This window comes from Mercurialis annua, linkage group LG6 (genome assembly GCF_937616625.2).
Source record: "Mercurialis annua linkage group LG6, ddMerAnnu1.2, whole genome shotgun sequence".
Taxonomy (NCBI): Eukaryota; Viridiplantae; Streptophyta; class Magnoliopsida; order Malpighiales; family Euphorbiaceae; genus Mercurialis; species Mercurialis annua.
This window is the reverse complement of record NC_065575.1, coordinates 11,760,853-11,785,540: the sequence shown is the minus strand read 5'-3', so window position 1 is coordinate 11,785,540 and position 24,688 is coordinate 11,760,853. Positions and strand designations below refer to the sequence as shown.

Below are 24,688 nucleotides of genomic sequence, written 5' to 3'. Positions count from 1 at the left end.
AACCCCCTAACAAGGGGGTTTAGCCACTCATACTTAGATTATCACAAACAATTGAAGAACAAGAAAAATAGAACATTATCAAGTAAGAAGAATTACCTTAATTAAAAGAACAAACAACCATAAAAATAATGAAGATTCACAATAAGTAAGCTTGTAATAAAAATGAAGATCTTGTTCTCACAAAGCAAATAAAACTTTCAATCAAGCTCCAACAATGGAGGAATCTCCAAGAAGATGGTAGCTAATCTAAAAGAGGTAAAAACTAGAGAACAATAAAAAATGTCTACAACTTGTCTATACCCTAAAAAAGATAAGGTGCTATTTATATGGGTTACAAATGAGGTAAACAAAGGACACCCTTCTAAGGAGTGTTGGGCCTAAAATGGAAATTGAGCTCTTGAGTTTTGTCTTGTCTCGAAATTCAAATTCTGAACTTATTTTTAAGAGGCTCGATCGAGCCATCCACTTAAGAGGGAGGGCTCGATCGAGCCTTGTGCCTTGAAGAACTTTCTGGACAAGTTTGTTCATAGGGCTCGATCGAGCCTTCCTTCATAAGTAAAGGGCTCGATCGAGCCCTTCCTTTAAATCCCCCATTCTAGCTCGTTTCTTTGCTCTTTCAACTCGCTCCTATTCCGATACTTGATTTCTTCCTTCTTTAAGCCCAAAACACTTCACGTTGCTTCATTTTACCTGAAACGCTAATACACATAATAAGCACACTAATACGGGGAAAAAGCGCTTCAAAGTATACTAAAAGCAAGCGAAAACAACTCCTAATTATAGGTGTAAAATGCACCTATCACCTCACGTCAATGGTAATTCTATAATATTTAACTAGAAGGATTACATTTTTATCTATACAACAACATTTATTGCTTTTATCTTTTCCTCTTTGGCTCCAACTCTTGTTTATTTCTGAAACCTTTTGTATCTTTTCACCTTTTTAATGTCAGGGGTTTTATACTAAATCAAAGGTACCAAAAATGAAATGGGTTTGAATAAGCATTTTGTTGTTCCAAGAGGAACATGTTAGTCCTTATGGTTTGCCGGAATTCTAACTGTTTGTGACCTTTTAACTTGTAGAGGTAACTTCCAACCTCATGATGTGGTTCTTAACCTTTTGTTGAATAACTTCCCATGCACGCTCACATTTCTCAAGTTTCTCATGCACGTTGTTTATCATGGGCTTGGATTGGACCACGGCCTTTTGAGAATAAAATGGGCTTGGACCCATATTTATAGTTTTGCCAAAAATTCAAATATGAGTCTAACAAAAATATAATAAAAACAAAAACAATAAAACCAATAATTAAGTATGTAAATCTTACCAAATCGACTTGGGTAATTCCACTTTGTTTTCTATTTTCAATTTGAGTGGGATATCAATGAAACTTGTCACTAACTTCTCAACATTATTCTTTTACGAGATTAAATTAAATTTCTTGATCGTATGCTTTGATCAGTGGCGGATCTAGGTGTGATAGGGTGGGGTCCATGGACCCCACCTTTTTTGAAGAATATAAAATTTGTTTTTGAATATTCAAATTCAGTTTACCAGCAAATATTCATAGACTCATAATTGTTCATAAATATAAGTTATACAAGATTTTATAGATTATTTTATCATATTTAATTTATAAAAAAAACTACCATCTTAACTCTATTTATCAAATTATTCTTCTAAATATATCTCCTTTTTTAGTTTAAACAAATAAAATTCTCTTAAAATTTTAAAGTGCCGCATATTTTGAATTATAATTATAATTTTTACATTAGAAATGAATATGATTGTACACCGGTAGTATATTTTATAAATTAAAATTTTAAAAATAAAATAATGTAAATTAAACTTTCAAATAAATTAAATAATGTATTAAGATACATATATTTTTAGTCATATGACTCTACACTTGAACAAAATACTTCATGCAACAAGATTGAAAGAAAAATAAATGAGTAGATGAGATATTATTTAATGGTTCGTTTTGAAAAAAAATTAATATTTTTAATAGTATAAATAATTATTTAAAATATTTAGAAACTGAAAATTGATCGAAAACAATTTTTTAAAAAATGTTTAATTGTATTGCTAAAATTTATATAATTTTATATTATAATTTTTTAGTATATAAATGGACCCCACCATATTTGACTCCTGTATCCGCCACTGACTTTGATCATTCACATTCTTCATGTAACTATCCAATATCCTATCCCAAAAATTGCTTGATGATCGCAAATTATAATAGTTGGATCTTGGATAATGGTCATTTAAGGACGACATATAATTATAGCTTGATTGAGAATAAAATATTTTCCACTTTTTTTATGATATTCGAGAGTTTTTTCTATTAAAAAAAATTGATAAAAGGAGAAGAATGTGGAGGATGGAAATAAATAGTTTTTAGAGAAAAAGATTGAAAAAAGAAAAAGAAAAAGTTAAAATAATAATAAAATTATTATTAAATAATAATATTAATTACTTTTGTTTGTTATATTGGATATCAAAATTAACACCTAACATAGCATTGGAGTGATATTTAAAAATTAAATGTTAAGTCATAAAATAGACATTCTATTTTAATACCATATTGTGAATGCTTTTAATTAGAAAATAAAAATTTATGTATAAAAAATATATTATTAGAATGTATATATTCATTTTCAAATTTTATTCGGATGTTATTTCAATTATGTCTTGCTCTGAGATTATATATGCCACTGCCAGCACATTTTACCCGGAATAAATGTAAAAAATGCAAAACCTACTTGCCAAAATGAGCAAATGCTTGGCTGTTCAAAAATAATAATATCCGTTGAATATAAATATTTTTATTTCCAGTTAATATTTGAAAAATAAAATATTAATTTGAAATAGAGAATAAAAATCCAAAAACGTGTATATAACGCTATCAGAGAGTGCAAGCTCAGTTCCTACTGCTTACTCTCCTCTTCCATTTGCAGATCTCATTTTTCAATCACCGTTTCATTGAGGTATTTTACTTTTATTCCTATCCAATTTCGTTTATTTGTAAGATCTGTTCTTAGTTTTTGGCTTTTGGAAAATTGAGGAATTTTCCATGGTTTGTAGATTTGAATTTGGTGTTAGGGTTTCTTTTATTAGATTGGATCCATGCTCGTATTAGCTTAATTTTAAATAATCTTATCAATTTAAGTTACTGTTAGTGATTGCATTATTTTGGCCATTTGTATAATGCTTCAAGTAAAATTTCTGCTCATTTTTCAAATATTTCTGTTCATGTTACTGATGAGTTAAATTCACTGTCTTTCTTTGAGATAGGGTTTTAATTTCTGTTTGAGAAATTTCATATCATGGGTCGTGGAGTTAGCAGCGGAGGAGGGCAAAGTTCATTGGGCTATTTGTTTGGGAGTGGAGAGGCTCCAAAAGCTTCCAGCAACGACGCGCAACCTGCTCCAATTGATGCCCCAGTTGTAAACATTGTGCCTCCGTCGAAACCTGCTGCTGCTCCTGAACCAGGAGAGGTCATCAAACAGATTCCTGCTGGTCTTAATAGCACTTCTTCAAACAACTATATGCGTGCTGATGGCCAGAACACTGGAAACTTTCTCACGGTATGCTCTCGAATAATAGATGTGTAATTTCTCGTTTTTGAAATTTTCAAATTATTTTAGAGTTTGCCTTAGTTTATCAACTGTTTTAAATCTCTGAGAAATATGAACTCTCGTTTCTCTTTTCAATGAAGCAACCTGCTAAATTGAATTTCTGTCGAGATTCTCTTGTTTTCTTGGAATGATTGCGAATTCTAATTTACGTGCAGAATATTTGTTGATCCTGATGTGTCTTAGTGGCTATATGGTTTGGAATCATTGCAGTATGCACTTTTTAATTTCCTATAAAGAGGGAAAATTTAAGTTAGATTTCCATAATGGTTAGTAGTAGACATTTCTTAGGTTTAGTATCCCTTGATGAATGCAGCATCAAAAGGCATTAATCTGTCTTCAAAATTGAAACCCTTCTGTAGTGATTCTCCAATAGAAGTTCTAAGCTTAGATGCAATGCCCTAATGGCATACGTTTTACGTTCGTGCTTTAGACGTTGCATGACAGATTTTGCAAACACATATGCTGAAATTTTTATGCACCGCGTGATTTTAATTAGTTTGCACACAAAATTAATGTCTTGTTTTTTGTTATTGAATAGTAAAATAAGAAATTTTGTTTATCTGGTTCAGGATCGACCTTCAACCAAAGTCCATGCTGCACCCGGTGGGGGATCTTCTCTGGGATACCTTTTTGGTGGCGGTAGTAACTGAGATATACCTGAACCTCTTCATGTTGGATGTGCCCTTTTTTTGATTCTTATTTTGGATGAAGCAATGCTCTCATCTCTGTTATCATCAAAGAAAAGTTGAAGGATGATGTGATGTAATATATAGGTGGTGCTGCTGTTTGGATTATTCAATTAAATATCAATGGATTTTATATTTGTCTCCCAACATGGTTGCACAGATTGTACATTTGCCAGAGATTCCCTTATATACAGCTAATAATAACTTAGAATTCAGATCACATGCCGATAGCATAAGAAATAGCAGGAATGCGTGAAGGCACTGCACTTGTAAACATAGTTGCCAAAACATTTAAAAGATTCCGGTCATAAAAAAAAGCAAGATATTATCAACTAGTATGAAAATAAAAATGTTCAAACAGAAAATAATAAAACAATAAATATAGAGTTTTAGAATTATGTTTAAATACAGGAACTAAACATTGAAATAAAGAACTCGTATCAACGGGTGACTGGAGCATCAAATGAAAAAAAAAAACAGCTATGTAGCTTCCTTAAATAAAACTATACATGGTTCAGGAGAACGAGTAAACAAAATCTCACTGGTTGCAATGCTAATGCTAAAATCCTGGCAGTGCTAAAACCAAATAAATGAAATAACATTAGAAGAATTAGATAGACTTTCAACACCACTTCAATAAAAATCAGACTCTGAGCAAGCATTGACTAGGAGGCTCATTATAAGACTGCAGTTGTGTTGACCATGTTCCGATCGTTTATGTGGTTCCCCAGACCACAATGTTAGGGTCTTCTAGATTATATCTTTCAGCTTAGCTCAACTTTTAGATATCTGTGATGTGTGCATTTTGTTTAGGAGCAACAGGGGCAGGAGAGATACCCCATTTCCTGCGGACTTCATCTAGATCTTCATGAAAGTGCTTCTCGTAATATACACACATGAGATCCGTGCACTGCATTCCAGCTCGGCCTGCCCATGGAAGGTAATGCTGCAAGAACAGTCTTCTCTGCTTCTCATTGAATCTTGCTGTGCCGCCCACGACCGACATTATGCACATTGGAAGATACATTTGCTCGAATTCTATCACCTTCAGTGCTGACTCTCCGATTAGGTTGGTGGGCAGGTCGAATAGGGTGTGCCAGAAATCATGCACCTCACGAGCCCGCATGGCTACATATGCCAATTCATCTGTGTCCATGAAACGCACTGGCGGACGGTCATCAGGAGAAAAGTTCCTGGATCCCATGAATCTAGCATAGGCAGCACCAAATGTGTTTGGTGGCAAATCCCACGCATGCCCTACATTTGCCGATATTACACGTGGTCTCTCCAAAAGTAATGCCTGCCATATAGAGAAATTTAGCTGTTTTACCAATTGCAACATGAGTGTCATAAAAGATTTGCTTTCATAGATGCCTACAGCCAATCATATACTTATTTCTTCCGAGGAAAATTGGTTTCTAATTTTAGAAGCATTGGACACAAAGATTTCTCTTCCATATAAACCCTTCATATATTATAAAGAACATCTGGATAATTAAACAAGCATGCCAGTATATGATCAAAACAAGGTATCCAGTCCAGCTATCTAGGTGCTTCATCAGATCAATCTTTCCTAGAGATGGCATGCAATAGCCTGCAGTCTTCAATGATGACGGCCCATTGCTTATCACCTGTTCGAACGATTACTCAAGAGATTCACATAGCATTGTATTGTTATAAACCGCTAGATACAAGAGCGCTCTAGAAAGGATGAGGAGTTTTCATTCACATCACCTCAAGAAGTTTGCATAATACTAATTTATTGATCGTGGAACAAAGCTCTAGAACAAATATGAATTTGCAGGAACAATTTGTAACATAAAGCAAAATAGCAATGAGAGGATTAATATGCATGGGAAGCTTTTATGAGAGCCAGAGATTGACAACATCATATGAAAATTATGAATTTCGTTCATACCTATGAAGAAATACAATACTACTTCCTTAATAACTAGTAGTGATGATTTCATCAACTTAAAGCTTCTTTTATGTTAAATAAATAACTTCAGCCATAAATAACGAAAATACGTATATACCGTTATATTTAGTGATTACATTTTTTTGATTTGAATCCTAGGAAATGTTGTCTTGTGCATCTATCATTCAAATGTAACCAGTAACAAAATTTGATAAAAGTGAAGAGACATGGAGAAAGAAACTAACTCTGCCTTCTGGGCTATTCTTCATTCTCTGAAGAACCCTTTCAAAAGCAGGTTTGCCGGTGGTTTCACCAAGAGCTGCAATTAAATCAGCTCTTCTCGGGTCTACCAATGCACCCACCGCTGAACCCAGCGCAACTGCTGCCTGTTGCCACCTGCTCAGCCTGATTCTTGCACCACCCTCTATCATTTCAACTTATCTAATCAACAAAAAATAACAAAACCTAAATTATAATTCACACATGAGAAAAATAAAATTGTGAATTACAAACCTAAATAAACAAAGAATAATATGAAAATAATGATTAAAAAAAGAATGGTTATCATGCTGGAAAAAAATTACAAATGGAGAAAAAAAAGAAGAGGAATTACTTGGTGGGTCTCGATCAATAGTTGTGTGAGTTTGTGTCAATGAGTGAAGATGGCGAGTCAGCTGACGTTGAACTCTTGAACCAGAAACCAGCTGAAGAGGAATCGCGAGTGTTTGATAACAATAACTCAAACTGTTAACTGAAGGTGACATGTCCCTATAAATGTCCCACATAGATAGTTAAACCTTGATTTGCTGTAAATATAAGGCTAAAAACCTATCTAAATACTGCTATGTTTGTAAATTTTTTATTTTGTAGATCCTTATATTTTAATTTTGTATTATTTAATTCCTCAACTTATCTATTTTTCGACTTTCAGATCATATTTTAGTTTTTTCCGGTCCCTTTTATAATTTTTTTCTCCAATCACAAAAAAGAACATAAAAATTAAAAAATAAATAAATAGAAGGACCAAGTAATATAAAATCGACGCTTCAGAACCTCCGAAAAAATTTAAAATATAAAGACCTCTAAATAGATTTAGTCTAAATATAACTGTAATGTCGAGCACTTGGTTACACATGTTGCGGGTGTGGGGTGGGAAATGGCACGTGCTTTATTAAATCCTAAATTAATCTCTGATTTAGTCAGAGTCTTTAAATTGGGGGGTCTTTTTTCCGTGGTTTTCCCTTCCCTTTCAAAAACAAAGAAAACACGATGCTCTGTGCGTACCATTTTTGAGTGTAGTCCCTCTTGAGAGTTGAAAGGTTGTGCTGCTACATCGGTCAGATGTTAGCGGTTACTATCTTCCTCTTTAGGCCACCCATTTTTTTTAGATTAGATTGGTTGAGTAGAAAAATAAAAATAATAAAAAATTATTAAATAAATTATTTAATTGATATTAAGTGCTATAATTTTATTAATTTATAGATAAAAGTATAATAAAATAACTATTTTAAATCAAATATTTAATGTACAAATTATCTTTTAATTTTTTTAATAGAATTCTCTTCACAACATAAGTCTATTAAAGGGGCACGGACATTTTTTCTTAGAGAGATTTATGGATTTACCTAAAAAAAGAAAATAATTTGAATTTCTACCTCAACACGGAAAAGTCAACAAAAATACACCATGATTTGGCCACTTTGATATTTTTACTCTCCATGTCTAACTTATTAGAATTTTACTCTGCCTTTATTATAGGCTTCTCTGACACACTCTCTCTCCTTTTCTCTCTTTTTTCTTTCTCTTTCTTTCTCTCTCTCTTTTCATACCTGACGTCTCTTTCTTTCTTTTTTTCAAACTTTTATTTTGTTTACTTGTTTCAAACTTGTTTCAAACTTTTTTAAATTAGATATTTTTTATTTCTTCATACTTTAAATTAACAAATTTGCTATTATAAATTACCAATAAATAAAACATTTTCTTTTCATTTATTTCAGTATTATCAAATATTTTATAATTTATAAATATATATTACTATTTAAATATTTTATTATATTAATAGCATATTCAAAAATTATTTGAATTAAATAAAAAATCACAGTATCACATTATCATATGATTATCACTGTATCACTTTATCATATGATTATCACAGTTTCATCTTAGCATGTAATTATCAGTGTATCCTATCGTATTGTCATCTTATTATCATATTATTATCAGTATCGTATGTAACAGATTATTATATGATAATGTGATGATACTGCTGGATAATATTAGACAAAATCATATTATCATGTGATTATCACAATATTATATTATCATATGATTATCACAGTTTCACCTTATCATATAATTATCAATATATCATATTGCATTGTCATTTTATTATCATGTCATTATTAGTATCGTATGTAGCAGATTATTATCATCTCGTTATCATAATTTTTCTGTAATTTGTTTTTATATAGGTATCATATTATCATACCATTATCATTTTATTATCAATAAGAACCTTATCATACTACTCTATCTTCATATTATCATCTCGTTATCATATTTTTTATGCATTGTTTTCCATATAGGTATCATATTATCATACTATTATCATAACTTTATTATTTAATTATCATCTGGTTATCACTGGTATCATGAATCTTTTAGTAATTATATTTTCACGTACATTATCATCCAATTATCGTATTTCATTATAATCTAGTTATCATACTGCAGTGTTATATGATAATATTACGATAATAACATGATAATCAGATGTTGTTTTTTTCATGCAGTGTTATGATAACAAAATGATAATATAGTGATAATAACATGATAATCATGTTATTATCACTATATTATCATATTATCATACTATTATCACAACTTTATTATTTAATTATCATCTGGTTATCACTGGTATCATGAATCTTTTTGTAATTATATTTTCACGTACATTATCATCCAATTATCATACTACTCTATCTTCACATTATCATCTCGTTATCATAATTTTTATGCATTTTTTTCTATATAGGTATCATATTATCATACTATTACCATTACTTTATTATTTAATTATCATCTGGTTATCACTGGTATCATGAATCTTTTTATAATTATATTTTCACGTACATTATCATCCAATTATCATAATCTTATCATATTTCATTATCATCTAGTTATCATACTGCAGTGTTATATGATAATAACATGATAACCAGAGGGTTTTTTTCCTGCAGTGTTATGATAACGAAATGATAATATATTGATAATAACATGATAATCAGAGGTTGTTTTTAAAAAAAAAATCAATTTTTTCTGCAATGTTATGATACTTACATGATAATGCAGTGATGATACTCATATGATAATCAGAATCTGTTTTTTTTTTTGCAGAAAATCATTTTTTGTGTATAAAATTGTTTTTAATGCAAATGTTTAGATCTAAAAATGAGAAAATTCAAGAGTAATTCTTTTAGATCTGAAAATTAAAATAAATCGTATTAATCAACCACGAGTTGAGAAAAAATTTCCAAAATTAAATATAAAAAACGGCGGAGCAATGAAAGAACGGCGGAGGAGCAATGAAAGAACGGCGGCGGAGCGATGAAGGACGGCGGTAGAGTAAAGAAAAAAATAAAGAAAGAAAGAAGAAATAAAAAAGAAGAAAAAAGAACCAGAGAATAAGAAGAAGAAGAAGAAGAAGAATAAAAGGATGAGGAGAGAGGAGAGAGAAAAGGAAAGACAAAAATAAAAAAAAGCCAACTGTAACATGATAGGAGTAGGAAAAATATACTTGGAGTAAAAAAATAATAAATAGTAGGTATAATTATAATATAAATATGTTTTAGAGTAAAAAAATAAAAACATTAAAATTGTGAGGTATTTTTTATATCTTTTCCTTATTGAGGTAGGAAATCAAATTATTTTTAAAAATAGAGTATCTATCCTAATTTTCTCTTTTTCTTAAACTATAGATAAACAACTAGACTTACGGTATTATCGAGCGGAGTATTTTGATGCTCAAATTCAATTTGAGCTGTTTTTTAAATGTTAAGTGTGTTTTAATATTAAGGGCGAATATGCTCCTCAGACCAAACATGTATGGCTTATTTGACCCTTTTTCCAAAAATAAAATAGGATTAATTACGTACGACTACGAGCCCGGGAAATCTAGAGCCGATGAGGAAGATGTTGCACTTCCACTGAAAACCGTCGCAAAGTGAGTGTCCATTTCACTTTAGAAAATGGAGTACCCGCCGTCGGGCCGCCGGACTCTTCGCGGCAATAAAAGCTCCCCGAAATCAGACATTTTCTCCACGTTCATAGTTCACGATTCAAACCGGGAACCCGAATCCAAACCCGATGACACCACCAACACCAACACCAACACCAACGATATCTACGCAACCATGCTCTACAAAGGAGGAGGATACCAGAACGACGACAAAAACCGCCAATACGACGACGAAGAGGAAGACGAGGATTTCCTTCCTCCACTACTTAAACGCCTTCCCAAAGACTTCGGAGGCGGAGATCCTCTAGACGACGACGTCGAAGAAGATGCAGATTTCGGAACTATGATAGTCAAGAAAACCGTACGGAGCCGGCCACCGACGCCATCATCATCGTCATTTTCATCAACAGCTTCGAGAAAACCTAATTATAATAGTAATTTTGGTAATTTTAATGGCGATAGTGAGGGTGATGAAGATGAGGACGAGGAAGGGGAAGGCTTCGGTACATTTGTGGTGAAGTCCGGGACGGTGGTTAAGAAGACAGGTAGACCGGTGGAGTCTGGATCTACGATGGGAAGAGCGGTTGCTAGTATGCAGGCGATTGGAGACTTAGGGTTTGGGAAGCAGAGGAAAGGAGGAGGAACCGGATTGGCTTCATCGTTTCGGGGAGGAGAGGAGGTTAGGTTACAACAGCAGCATAGTAAAATGTCGTCTAGTTCGATTCCGGATAGTCTTACTAAAGAAGATCCTACTACTAAGTATGAATTGCTTAATGAACTAGGTAACCAGCTCTGTTTATTTTCAAGCTTATTATTGTTCATGATATGGTGTTATGCATTCAGTTAGTTGCACACTCTGAGGCAAGGAGATGAATAATTATGCTAAATTGGTAAAATCTAAGAAATCAGGGCTGGATATCTTGTGACATTTGTTTATAGTGGAATGTAGTTGTGGTATCTCATTCTGTTTGGTATTACAGTGTTAAGTAACAATTTTAGCTTATGGTTCTTAATGCGGTTTCAAATTCAAAGATATGGTATGATATGGCATTTCCGTCAAAATTTCTCATAGATTGTCTTTTGTGGTTTCAGGGAAGGGATCTTATGGGGCTGTTTATAAGGCTAGGGATTTACGCACTTCAGAGCTTGTTGCTATTAAAGTTATATCATTAACTGAAGGGGTGAGCATGCTTTGTTGTTTATGTATAATCATCATTTAAACTATATGTCTTGATTTGCATAATGCAATTGATTTGTGACGCCGGTTGTATGTAGGAAGAGGGGTATGAAGAAATCCGAGGTGAAATTGAGATGTTGCAACAATGTAATCATCCAAATGTTGTTAGATATTTGGGAAGCTATCAAGGTGAAGACTTTCTATGGGTACATGCTCATTTATACTAATCTTCTGCTAAACAATGTAATTTCAGCTGATTTTTCACTCCATTGGATACTTTTTTTAATGGGAATTTTATTCATTTATATTTTTAATCATGTACTGTTGCACATTTTTTATATCTGGATTTAGGAAGTGTACTTTGTTGATCTGTGCAGATAATTATGGAGTATTGTGGTGGTGGTAGTGTCGCTGACTTGATGAATGTTGCCGAAGAATCTTTGGAGGAGTATCAAATAGCATATATATGTAGAGAAGCACTGAAGGTATCATTGTCTTTATCTATCTGAAAGAAGAAAACTGTTCAGAGTTTAAATAGGAAACAACTCTAGGAATGGGTATAAGTTTGTCTTTAGCCATGGTTTCACGAAGGATGCCCTACTTTAGTCTATCTGTATACTTTAACATATTGCATTTCTAGAAGTAGTCAAACAACTACTTTTAGCTTTCATTTGTATGGACGCCTTTTTAAGAGCTATCAGATTGTATAAATGTTTGTGCATGGGCTCATGAATTGGAGGTTGAAATATTTTTTTCTCTAAGCTAACTCAAGTTCTGGAATTAATTATGTTAATTTTGTTTGTAGGGCCTTGCCTATTTGCATTCAATTTTCAAGGTCCATAGAGATATTAAAGGTGGTAATATTTTATTAACTGAACAAGGGGAGGTCAAATTGGGTGAGTTTCTTTTCATTTTAAACTGAACAGTACATAATCCTTGTCAATTTAATTCATCAGAAAAAAAAAGCAAATGATTGTACTGTTTGAATTATACTTCCGCATCAGATTATGTAGTCAGGTATACCACACTTCAAAACCTTAAATGCCAAAGCTTTACTTTGCTCATTGCATTTGCTAAATATTGTTTCTCCAATTTATTCTCTGTGTATGATCTTGGTTACCCAGGTCTTGATTTACATGAGATAAGTAGAAGTAACAGCTATGCGTAATACTATGTTTTTTAATTATTATTTGTTTGTTTACAAAAATAAAGTTTAGGGAGAAAGAAAGAAAGTTTACTTTTGTTGCTGATCTTCTGATCTGACAATTGTTTTTTATCTAAAGTTAGTATTTGATGATGGTAAATCAGGTTAATTTTGTCCAGCCCAAACTAATTTTTAGGACTGCATTCTTAATGGCAGATCGTAGATTAAGCCTAACTTTTGCTTTGTTTATTGACGCTGCGCAGAAAAAATTAATAGTATTGGCATTTACGTGAGACAATTTCTTGTATGCATTTTTATATTTTTGTCCCTTCTTCATCCTCAAAGAGGATGAACCCAGATGTTCATCCTCAAAGATATTATTTGTTTGGGTGGTTCACATGTTGGTGAGGAGGCCCATGACTTTGGTTTGTAGAATATAATCTTGTCTAGAGCTTGCAGTATATCTGCAGTTTCATATTTGATTGTCATGGTCAGTTTGGCTCTTGGGCAGCGCCATTTGTTATCTGTTAATTGCCAATTTTAACCTTGTTTTTGTTAAATTTTGATAAAACATTAAACTGTCACCTTATACTGTGCATTTTGATTTTTACAATGAAAGTTTACTTGGAACTCATTTAGGAATTTTCTGTTTCTTTGACCCATTGTGAGCAGGTGATTTTGGGGTTGCAGCACAGCTTACAAGGACTATGTCAAAGCGCAATACGGTATGTTAATCGCCTAATTAGCTTGCAGCTTGGTAGTGTAGTTTATCTCACATTTGTTTTGGGTGATTCATTGCTCTGAGATATCAGAAATGCCCTTAGAGAGTATGATACTTGGAAAAACAGTCTTTCTTTTTCAAGTCAAGCAATTTTTTAACTTGTGTTCGCATGGACAGCCATTTGTTGTTCCACTTTGTTTTATTTTTAGTATTAATTAGTGTTTCACGGTTATGATATTGTGTATTTGGATTGCACCTCTAGAGTGGATATCTAATGTACAACTCTAATCTTAAGAGTAGGACCTGACTGCATAAAAGAAATATAAAAAAGCAAAGGGAGATATATTTGAGGTTGATGTGATGAAATTTTTGAATTGTATTTCACATTCTCTCAAGTAGGCTGTGGAAAGATAAGTGGTGTTTGATTCATTTAGTTAAGCAGAATTATGAAAAAATGGACAAGAGTAAAATAGATAGGCGGTGGATTTTCTTTCTCACTTATATTTGAGCGGTTCCTGCATATCCACAACTGTTATATTTAATTAGTATTCTGTGCAATGAATGTCTTTTACAGATGTCATAACTTTAAACCGACTTGCTGAACTCTGCTACTTGATCATGCTTGCAAAGATGTGTTTGTGTTGTTCATGTCCTCTATCCCAATGGCCATCATTTTGCTTTATTTAGATGCCAAATTGTTTCCTGATGGCTTGTTTATTGATGACTCCTATTCTTGTTCTGATATTTTGCTAAAGTGCATCTCCTGATCACTGCTTTAATGTTACCTGACTCACCATACAGTAATTGTTATAGATGTTTGGTTATTATTCTTTGGTACTAATCTATTCATGCTTTATTTTGAAGTACCTGTTTGAAGATTTTTTTTTTTGTATGTTTGACAGTTCATTGGCACTCCTCATTGGATGGCTCCAGAAGTTATTCAGGAAAGCCGTTATGATGGGAAGGTAGCATATCTTGTCTACATGGATTTGTTTGACTTATTTCATATCCTTGTGTTTTTCATTAATAATAGGATTTAATAATAAATCATTTTCATAGTTTTTTTCCGGTGTTTGTGGTCCTTGAGTAATTCCTAAGAATAGTATTGGAATCACCAAACAGACCTGTACTCCTTGGATCATTAGTTCTACGTTGAAGTTTAGACAAATGTAAATGCGTAATTGCTAATGGATTACAGAAAGAAAATATGCTGAAATTGCTTTGCAATGCAATGCATGCGCATACTGTTAAAATTTGATGGGGCAAATCAGTGTTTTTAAAATGGAACTGGTGGCTGAACCGGTATGGCCACCATAACCGGTTGAGTAAAATAAAAATTGGACATATCTTTTATGGTTATGGCCCAACTGCCGGCTCAACTGGTTCAGCTGCTAGTCCAATTCAGTTCTTCTAGTTTAATACGATCCAACCCGGTTAGACCGAATTTCCAATTCTCTGGGTTAGTGGGATCGGATAGCTGACCGGTTGTTGGTACAACCGGTTGAACCAGTCGTTCCAGTTTGGTTCTTTAATCACTGGTGCGAATACATTTAGGACAACTGTGTGCTTTTAGTGACTTTGATTAACAATGTGTTGTTAGTAATGCTTTTTTCCCATGGTTGGCATCTGATGGCATGCTTTGAATGCCACAAAAGACACATATGTGGACAAGGCACCCTCCTTGCATTGATCATCATGAAGGGATTTTATTGGTGAAAGGTTTAAAGAAAACTGTTGGTTGGTAACTCGGTATCTGTCTAGGTCACACCCTAACAAGTAACAACAGGGTTGATATTCTACACCTTGTGGCATGCTGAGAGTGTTGGGTTTTCTAGGTTCATAACGCAGCGGAATTTTAAAATTTATCTAAAAACCCAAATCAAGATCCATGTAATTCGAATTAACAGAATAAGTACTTACTTGTATGTCGAATTCAACAGCAATGTAGGAAGGAAGGAGGTAGGTTCACTTTGGTGATATCTGGCCTCGGATCAGAAACGCCTCCAAAAGAACGCGTCCTCTACGAGTATCCACACGAACAGACCTTAGCCAAAACTAGTGCTTGTGTGCTAGCACTATTGCTTCACAAGCAATTTCGAATTTTAGTGATTTAGTGAATAATGAATTTCGTGATTCTCAAACCAATTGCTTAATGTGTATTTATAGTGATACAACAACACTAGGGTTTGAGACAAATTCGAATTTCAATCTCATTGCAATTCTACAAGTTTATGTTTATCAAAAACTCCCTTTTTGATAATCATCCATATATATTAGTTACTATTATCTTCCAAAAATAATAAATTAAGGAAAACACTTATTTTTAAATTTCAAATTAATATATATATATATATATATATATATATATATATATATTACGAATTATATATATATATACATATATATATATTGGGCTTGTACAACCCATAACTGTTTTGGGCCTGTTCTTAGTGTGCGACCCTGTAAGTTCATATAACGTTGGCAGTAGGCTCGAAATCCCTATTTCAGCCCACAAGTCATAAGTAGCCTCTAGCAAGACATTATGACTACGCAAGTTATACGAATATCGACAATCCGATTTAACCATTTACAATAATATTTTAATACCTTTGTCTCTCGATATCCAGATTGAATATAAGGCATAGTCCTGTCATCCTTATAATATTCAATCATTAGTTTCTTGACTCTAAGTAGACTGAAAATGATAACTCTTTATCAATTCATTTAGCATGGCCATGCATTTCCTTCAGTCTATCTTCTTCAAGGGGCCCATAGATATCTTACTCAAATAAATGAGGGACAAATTCCTTCTCAGTCACTCACATTTCTCACATAGTTACTTTCATATCCAATGACAATCTATTCCATTATCCTGTTAAAGATAATGTAAGACTGTATCAAAATATGAAATAGCTATGTAGAAATCCATGATGATTTCAAGGTCAAAGGATTATACTAATAGAACTGTAATGAGAATTACTTATGACAGTGATCTATGTAGTATTCTCACAGTGGGTCATCCAGTGCCTTATTTCTCAAATAGCACCTATCATTTGACTTAATATCTCATATACATGATTAGTAAAACATAATCATCAGTCAACATCATACTAGTCTCAATGTTCTATTAAGACTAGGGATAGATGGTATATAATTCTTTTATTAAACCTAAGGGTACTATCAAGTCACATACTTGATGACCTTAGAAAGAATTAATCATTCAAGTATTTTAATCATTAATATAAAATGATAAAAACTGCCAATCAATAAATAACAAAATGATAAAGTCAAAACATGGTCAAACATGATTGACCTAGTGCATATCACTAACAGAGAGAGTAAAGGCGAGAACACTTCTCTCAAATAGGGCCAATATGCAGTTGGTGCTAGGGTTGGGGCATGGGCTAGGTGGTCAAGAAGTGATGGTTTGACATGGTCAAGAAGTGATGGTTTGACATTTGGTTTAGCCTTGTAGGTTCAAAGTCCTTGGCTGATCTAAATCTAATTATAAAATACATGATATTTTATATGTTTTTAATGAATTCTTTCTCTTTCTCACTTGTGTGCGTATGTGTGTTACTTCTCCTTTGATATTCATATAAAATTTATACCAAAACTTTTGACCAAGTGGCTGTGCCAAGGACCGCAAGGCATATTTAGTAATGTCTCCAGCATGTGCCTACCCTGCTTGGGCCTAATATTGCTGATGAACGAATATCTTCTGACTAGAATTTGAATATTTTCCCCCTAAACTTAAGCATCAAATTAATTGTAAATTTGGGTTATTTGCATAGTATGATTTTTTTTTGTAAAGATTTCATTATTCTCGAATTCCAATTGTCATTATCATTTCACCAATACAACAGGAGTTTATTATCTTCTATGTTTTCTTTCAGGTGGATGTATGGGCTCTTGGGGTTTCTGCAATTGAAATGGCCGAGGTATATTTTTGTTGCATAAAATCTCAAAAATTTCATTTTAATTTTCAGTAGTTCGTATTATCAAGTTTATTTAGTATTATATCAGTCCCTTACGCAAGTTTTTGCCTGAGTTGAATTCATTTCTTATGCAAGTCTCATACCATTTTCCTAGAACTGCATGACTGATAAAAAAACAGGGTTCAGAGGTCTCGGCTAACATTCACTTGACAATAAAGAATAATTGATGAAGGAAAAACTGAAAACGGTCAATTATATTTAAATTTAATGGACCTGCAGTGAGTTGGAAAGTGTAAAGTTCATGGGGCAGGGATTTAAATCATATAGAACGTAGGAATTATACAGTATTATTGGCTGGTGAAAATTACAGTTATTGCTGTTAAGCCTTACACTTGTAAGGGCGAAAAACGGAATAACTATTTTGATTGAGGGCAAAAACTAAGTGACAGTCGTGATTGAGGGCATACAATAGAAATACATGGCATTCTTATTTGGATGGTTGATATTCTGACTATAGAAGGGTTGTTCATGTGTATTTACTATTATTCATCACAATGTAACTTTCTCTTAGTTAATTTACTTCTTTTTTTCCAGGGGCTTCCTCCAAGATCAACGGTGCATCCTATGAGGGTGAGTGCATGGTATTGAAATCGCTGGACTGTTATATTTTTTTCATCAATAATATAAACACTTGATTTTTAGTTTTGACATTTTGATTCCAATTTGTCAAAACTAGTGATAAGTGATTGCTTATGAGAACTATGATTGGCAAGGTTCAAATATCCACATGTAATAGCTACTTTTAAGTTGTTTGAGATCTCTGTTCCAGCCTTTTTTTATCCAAAACAATGATTTATTTTTAACATGCGAAAAATAACTTGTACTTAATATATGTGTTTTGTCAATTCACTCTTGTCAGAACCTTATGCTTGGATCCAGACTTATTTATGTAAGAAAGATGGGTCACATTTGCGATTTAAAATTTTTGCAAAATTAGTTTCCCGAATGTAAAATAAAAGATCCATAGTTTGGTAGGGTCATTATATGCGTTTTTTAGGCAGTGAAATAATTCTTAAATTGATCCAGATTTGAACTAACTGATATTTCATTTATTCCATTCGTTTAAGAATAAGATTGTACATTTTATGATATTGGATCTGCATCTGATGGTTTCAGTCTATGTTTTCACCAAAGCAGCATGTCAAACTGTAAAAGTTTTTGGGAGCAGTCCTAATTCCCTTAATTGAATAATATACAACTGGTGAACTTACTGGTTATCGTTCTGTTCTCATTTACATCTGTTGTGTGGGTTATGAGCTTTTCTGCTTTATGAGTCGTATATCATATCTTCTTTTTTTTTGTCAACAGTATCATCATTACCTGTATTTGTCTCAAATACATATTTTCTGTCATAGGTTTTGTTCATGATTTCTATTGAGCCTGCTCCAATGCTTGAGGATAAAGAAAAATGGTATGTTTGAAGCTGTTTGTACCCATGATCTTCTGATAGCCATTTCTTTTTGTCAGCTATGCTATTTCTATGCTGTAGCAACATGCATTGTAGTGTTTTATGTGCTCTTTTTTTATTTTCAGGTCTCTTGTGTTTCATGATTTTGTTGCAAAATGCCTTACAAAGGAACCTCGTTCACGTCCAACTGCATCTGAGATGCTGAAGGTAGTGGAAAGTGTGATGGATGTGAAAATGAAAATGGTGCATTTTGATTACAGTTATATCATGTGTCCTTGATTGGCTTTTACATTTGACGTTACTCTTTAATTCATTATTGGTAGCCTGTGTTTTTTCTATGTTTTTGAACTGATTCAAGTTTTATCTTGTAATACTTTTGTACTTTGAAATAGCCTGGATTTGAGGTTCTCTTATAGTCAAATTGGAGAATGATGTTTTTCTTTTTTTATCACGCCTTACTCTATGTTTTTCTATATTGGACACTCAGCACAAGTTTATCGAAAAATGCAAGTATGGAGCCTCATCGATGTTGCCAAAGATAGAAAAGGCCAGGCAAATTAGGACCTCAATGGCTTTGCAAGCACAAAATGCTGTTTCAGAAGAATCTGAAGTAAGTCCATGGTGAAGCTCCCTGCATTCAGCGATTGCAGTTTCCTTCCATCAAACTCTTTATTTAGTTAACTATTTTCTACTTGAAACAGTCGCCAGAGTACCCAAAACTGAATGAGGATTATGGAGATACTGTTCCATCAAAGAGACCTCAGATGGCAGATGAAATACCTAAATCTGCAGGTGGTGAGAATTTAGCCGGAGAAGGTATGATTTTCTGCTTCTGTCTTATTTTTTTTGTCTTTGATGGAAGCTTATAAGGAGGAGAAAAATCAGTGTATTGCATAAGTTTCATCATGTGTGCATATCTTAATTCTTAATATGCAACCTTGTATGAAGTGGTTTTGTATTGCATGTGTAATATGGCCACATATCGGTATAAAGCTTCTGTTGAAAAAAAAATATGCCCTTAATTAGCAGGCTCAGATAGGTAACTGGAGATAAGTGGTAGTCGGCAATATATGTTTATCAGCCGCTGGTGTGTTTATTCCAGCCCCTTGCTGCTGTTAGATGCATTTAAGATGAAAAATATAAGATTACAGTTTCAGCTAGAATTTAGTTTTTCAATGTTGGTCTTCTTTTGCATAAATTGGGTCAGGTTTTACCACATATAAAGGGGAAGTGGAAGAAGGAAGGGGGGGGGGGGGTCCACTTGGGCTGAATTCAGTTATTCAGCCGGTGTGTGTGATGTTCAATAATATTTGGCTTTCTGCTCTGATGAAGTCTGCCCATGAACATTGAAGCCCCTTCTAAAATTTGACTTTTTTTTGTTGTCTTTTTCTCTTTTGGTTGATGGGGAAAAGAGAAAAGCAAAATCCATCATGAGACCCCTGTACTTTACCACTTTTGTTCAGGCAAAATTGTTTTCTTCCATTCCCTCTACTTACCTAATTTTTGATTTTCATCCCCTTAATTGGGGATGGAAGAAAACATTTTTGTAAGTAGAGTGAGTGGAAGAAAACAAATAAGGGCATGAAAATTGAAAATTAGGTGAGTAGAGGGACTGACAGAACATTTTTGTGGTAGGGGCTTCTTGAACAAAAGTGGTAAAGTACAGGGGTCTCGGGATGGATTTAGTCAAAGAGAAATAGTAAACCCTCTCAGCTGTTTTATTTTTGCTCAATTTTGTTTCTGCCAGTGATAAAATTCTAAAAGAGAGACATCTTCTAACTGCATATAGCTTTATTTATTAAGGAAGATCTTGCCTAGTGTGCTTTTAGGGTAATAAATAGTAATAATGATGAAATTTTAGGTACTAACCTCGCTCACCAACCTAAGTTTCTAATGTTTGGGGAACTAACTATTGAATTCTGAGTGCCTGATAGTTATAGAACTTCACTTTTTACTTGGCATGCTGCGTCTGAATTGGGTTCCAAAGTGTTCTATAATTTGAATAGCTAATACATAACAAAAAAAAAACATAAAAGTTTACTCTTTCCCCGTGGCTTTTAACACCATATTATGGTAGATCTTGAGGGCTTGCTCTCTTGCATGCTGTCACATGCATATATACTTAGCATTGATCTAAATAGTATTGCTTCTTGAAACCTGAAACTATTCCTGTGAGTTTAATGGTGAATTAATGTTGTATAACATGTTCCCAGCACAGCTATGTACGAGCTATATTAAGCACTTGAAATCTATTATGTATACTGTGTACATGAGTATTTAATTCATGATTGATGAATCATGACCTGGGTAAAAGAATGTGATTTGGTTATTGAAAAATAAAGATTTATGTTACTTATAGAAAACCGTGGGGTTTGTTTGTGTAGTTTATCAGAAATTATGAGTTTTACTTTTTGTCAAAGCCAGGCTGATTACCAATTACACTGACCACTCATTAGTTTTATTTCGAGGATATGATTTTTGCTATATAATTGCCCACTCTCTTATGATTTTATACAGTGGAATTTGGAACTGTTATAATTCATGGTGGAGAGGAGACAGATTCAGCCTCCCAGAATGATTTTCATAGTGCTAGTGAGCCCATGCGGGATTTAGGAAATCATGAAAGGCCTTCAGTTAGTGGCACAGAAGGCAAATCAACCCACTCCTGGTACTGTATGCACCATTTGCTACTAATGTTTGTATATGCATGCAACTTTCCTAGATTAAAAAGCAATACAAATGGAAACAATTAAATCTACATTAATGGGTATATTTAAGTTTTTGGAGGATGTTTTCAGCATATAGGATTAGCTAGTGATTCAAAATATTTTGAGCACTGTTTTACTATTCAGGTAGCCAGGTTGGCCGTGCTTCAGAAGAACCGTTTTTGTGTTCTCTTGGTTTCCGTTAAAATTACAAATGCTTATTTATTTGTTATTCAACTGTTTTTGTTCTCACTTGCTTTTCATTGAAGTTATAAATGTTTATGTACTTATTTTTTTTTTGTTATTTATGCTAGGGTGGATAAGCCGAGTGTTGTTGCCGCAAACGACACTTTGATTGGAGAATCACATCCTGCATTACAGACGATACGGACGTTTCCTCCACTACCCGGTTCTTCTTCTCAAAATCTAAAGAAGAGCAGCACACTTAAATCAGATGTTGGAAGGACTGGGGGTCTGGGAAATTCCACTTTGAAGAATGAAACTGTCAGCAAAAAGGCTTTCGCACTACAGGACAAGGTTTTTTTTTTTTTTTTTTTATTCTAAAGTTTTTGGTTCACTAGATAATAGATGAATGGATAAGGTCAATTTTTTACTGTCTAATGTTTCATTAATTGCTTAGCAATCAAGCATTTTCAGCTTCAAAGTTCAAATTCATGGTCATTTTAGAGTTCTGTATTTATAAACTTTTAAGCAAACTTAGGAGTTTCTTGTTAATTTTGGTATTCCCTTCACATTTGATTGGAGTTTTGGATCACTTCCTATTGGAGTTTGAAGTTAGATTTAGTTAAATTGTATGCATGAAAAGGCACACTCTAATTTTGAAGAATGGAAATTCTGCTTGTCGTTATATAGCCAAACAGTTTTTCTTTAGTTTTGTTTCTCTTGTTTGGGGAAATTGTGGCTGCTTATTTGGAATTTTATCAACTTGCCTTTTCTTATAACGGTCCCACAGTTCCACTGATGAGTTTCTATGTCTTTTTTCTACCGCGTTTTGCAGCTTTGGTCCATATATGCAGCTGGAAACACCGTTCCTATTCCATTCTTGAAGGCAACAGATATATCCCCTATTGCTCTCTTGTCAGATAATGTGATTGGAAGTATGCAGCGGGACAATATTGAAGCAGGGGAAGTGCTTCAAGAGCTTTTTAGCGGGGATGGATCATCTAGAAAGGGCCGACGGTTACAAAACGAGGTTCTCTTTGTCCTCCTGATGTGCATATATTAGTGCACGCTCATGCTGAAAATATTGATGGTTTATTGATATATTGATCTGATGTGCTGCAGATGCCGCTTCCTGCAAGTGTTTACAAAAGACTGACTTCAAGCTCCACGTTACTGAATCTGGCACAGGCTTTGGCCTATCATAAAACGTAATATCCAATAGCATGTTTTCATTTCTAAATGAACTTTTAAGTGGACCAAATGATTTTTTTCCCAATTCTCAGAAATCATTTCTTTCTTAGCGGAGTCGTCGTTTTATGGTTTTGTAACACAAGAAAAACTAATCTGTTGTTGGTTGCAGGTGTTATGAAGAGATGCCACTCCAAGAGTTGCAAGCAACGCAAGAGCAACAGACCATTCAAAACCTTTCAGATACACTTCGAACTATCCTCCGCTTGTAAGTAGTCGGAATGCTAACAGAGGATTTATTTTTTTAGAAAATTGAGGTTACAACTCGTAATCTCAGTGTTTAACGATTGAAAGCTAAAGTTCATTGTTTGGCTAACTGTTTCTCTGTATATATGTATTCAAAATTTTGTGCAAGTTGTAAGTTGTATAAATTAAGGGGTTATTTTCAATGGTTTAGCTGCTCGGAGAAAGAAAATCTGAACCAAATTGATCACGTCCAATTTATAGTGGAAGTTTATTCTGTGGTACATCTTTGTTCAAGTTTAAATTTAAATAAGAAAATTAGGTAAAATATATTTTCTAAAATAATAGTAAATTATACCTCAACAGGGAAAAGATAAAGAAAATATTTTATTTTTTTAGCATTTTTAATTTTATACTTTATAGGCTGTTTTTATCTATACTATATATAAAGAGAGAATTAGAGAATTATCTAAATAAGAAAAATATTAGCAATTACCTACCATAAAATTTGGATTTGACTTACATACCTACCCATGTCAGCCATTTATTTTTATACCCTATCCTATTTGTTTTTATACCTAAAAATTACTCCACATGTTTTTATCATAACAAACTTCTTATTTCTCCTCAAAATTTTCATCTCATCTTTTCTTTTCGTTTTCAGATCTCAAATTTTCTCAAATTTCACTATTTCTTCTTCAATATTCTGTCAGATATTTTCGAATTACTGCTTCATTATTCAAATTCATACATTACGATCAATAAAAACTGCGGATTCAGTGAAAAAAAGGATATAGAATTGTTCAATCGAATTATTTTACAGTTTTAGTATGTTTAATTAGGTTTTAAAGATTTTCGAGATGTTTAAATAGTTTAAAACGTAATAAAAATTATATAACAGTTGCAAACTGTTTCATTCGCTTATATTTCAATTACGGTTTCAAATACAGTTTCAATTACGGTTTCAAACCGTTTACAAAGGTTTCAAACAATCTAAAACAGTTTCTAAAAAATGCTTTTAAACAGTCTAAAAAATAACAGTTACAAAAAACAGTTTCGAACAATATAAAACAATTTCAAACCGTTTACAAAGGTCTCGAACTGTCTAAAACAGATTCTAAAAAATACTTTCCAATAGTTTATAAAATAACAGTTTCAAATAGTATCAAACAGTTTCAAACCGTTTACATAAAAAAATAACAGTTTTAAACCGTATAAAACAATTGCAAACTGTTTCCAAAGATCTCAAGCAGTCTAAAACAGTTTCTAAAAAATACTTCCAAACAGTTTAAAAGATAACAGTTTCAAACAGTATAAAACAGTTTCAAACCGTTTACAAAGGTTTCGAACAGTATAAAACAGTTTCGAGAAAACAGTTGCAAACGATTTCTAAAATTAATTTAAAACATTTGAAAACCAGATCAAAATATCATTA

General features: G+C 33.1%; 3 protein-coding genes across 3 annotated transcripts; 2 read left to right on the top strand and 1 right to left on the bottom strand.

Annotated features, from left to right (window-relative positions):
- The first annotated feature begins 2,877 nt into the window (after positions 1-2,877).
- Positions 2,878-4,478, top strand: LOC126688357 (protein SPIRAL1-like 2). The gene is made up of 3 exons (XM_050383021.1): positions 2,878-2,994; positions 3,302-3,594; positions 4,215-4,478. Exons 2-3 carry the CDS (start codon positions 3,334-3,336, stop codon positions 4,293-4,295), a joined length of 342 nt encoding a protein of 113 aa, XP_050238978.1. The 5' UTR covers positions 2,878-2,994; positions 3,302-3,333; the 3' UTR covers positions 4,296-4,478.
- Positions 4,479-4,696: 218 nt separating this feature from the next.
- Positions 4,697-7,019, bottom strand: LOC126688356 (ubiquinone biosynthesis protein COQ4 homolog, mitochondrial-like). Its single transcript, XM_050383020.2, has 3 exons — positions 6,863-7,019; positions 6,495-6,690; positions 4,697-5,631 (listed from the first exon to the last, which is right to left on the bottom strand). The coding sequence occupies exons 2-3, from the start codon at positions 6,678-6,680 to the stop codon at positions 5,113-5,115; spliced, it is 705 nt and encodes a 234-aa protein (XP_050238977.1). The 5' UTR covers positions 6,681-6,690; positions 6,863-7,019; the 3' UTR covers positions 4,697-5,112.
- A 3,380-nt stretch (positions 7,020-10,399) lies between these two features.
- LOC126686834 (serine/threonine-protein kinase 1) lies at positions 10,400-23,496 on the top strand. Its single transcript, XM_050381095.2, has 18 exons — positions 10,400-11,268; positions 11,579-11,667; positions 11,762-11,869; positions 12,041-12,148; positions 12,469-12,559; positions 13,480-13,532; positions 14,431-14,493; positions 17,425-17,469; positions 18,061-18,096; positions 18,882-18,937; positions 19,060-19,141; positions 19,422-19,544; positions 19,636-19,750; positions 21,452-21,602; positions 21,954-22,176; positions 22,658-22,852; positions 22,945-23,030; positions 23,183-23,496. The coding sequence occupies exons 1-18, from the start codon at positions 10,497-10,499 to the stop codon at positions 23,280-23,282; spliced, it is 2,496 nt and encodes an 831-aa protein (XP_050237052.1). The 5' UTR covers positions 10,400-10,496; the 3' UTR covers positions 23,283-23,496.
- Positions 23,497-24,688: the final 1,192 nt, after the last annotated feature.

Bases quoted from the DNA above. Each gene is read 5' to 3' on its own strand.
- LOC126688356 (XM_050383020.2), bottom strand. From the start codon at position 6,680: ATGATAGAGGGTGGTGCAAGAATCAGGCTGAGCAGGTGGCAACAGGCA. The intron at 5,632-6,494 runs GTTAGTTTCTTT...TCTATATGGCAG, and splicing joins AGAATAGCCCAGAAGGCAGA to GCATTACTTTTGGAGAGACC.
- LOC126688357 (XM_050383021.1), top strand. From the start codon at position 3,334: ATGGGTCGTGGAGTTAGCAGCGGAGGAGGGCAAAGTTCATTGGGCTAT. The intron at 3,595-4,214 runs GTATGCTCTCGA...TATCTGGTTCAG, and splicing joins ACACTGGAAACTTTCTCACG to GATCGACCTTCAACCAAAGT.
- LOC126686834 (XM_050381095.2), top strand. From the start codon at position 10,497: ATGGAGTACCCGCCGTCGGGCCGCCGGACTCTTCGCGGCAATAAAAGC. The intron at 19,545-19,635 runs GTAAGTCCATGG...TACTTGAAACAG, and splicing joins CTGTTTCAGAAGAATCTGAA to TCGCCAGAGTACCCAAAACT. The intron at 19,751-21,451 runs GTATGATTTTCT...GATTTTATACAG, and splicing joins TGAGAATTTAGCCGGAGAAG to TGGAATTTGGAACTGTTATA.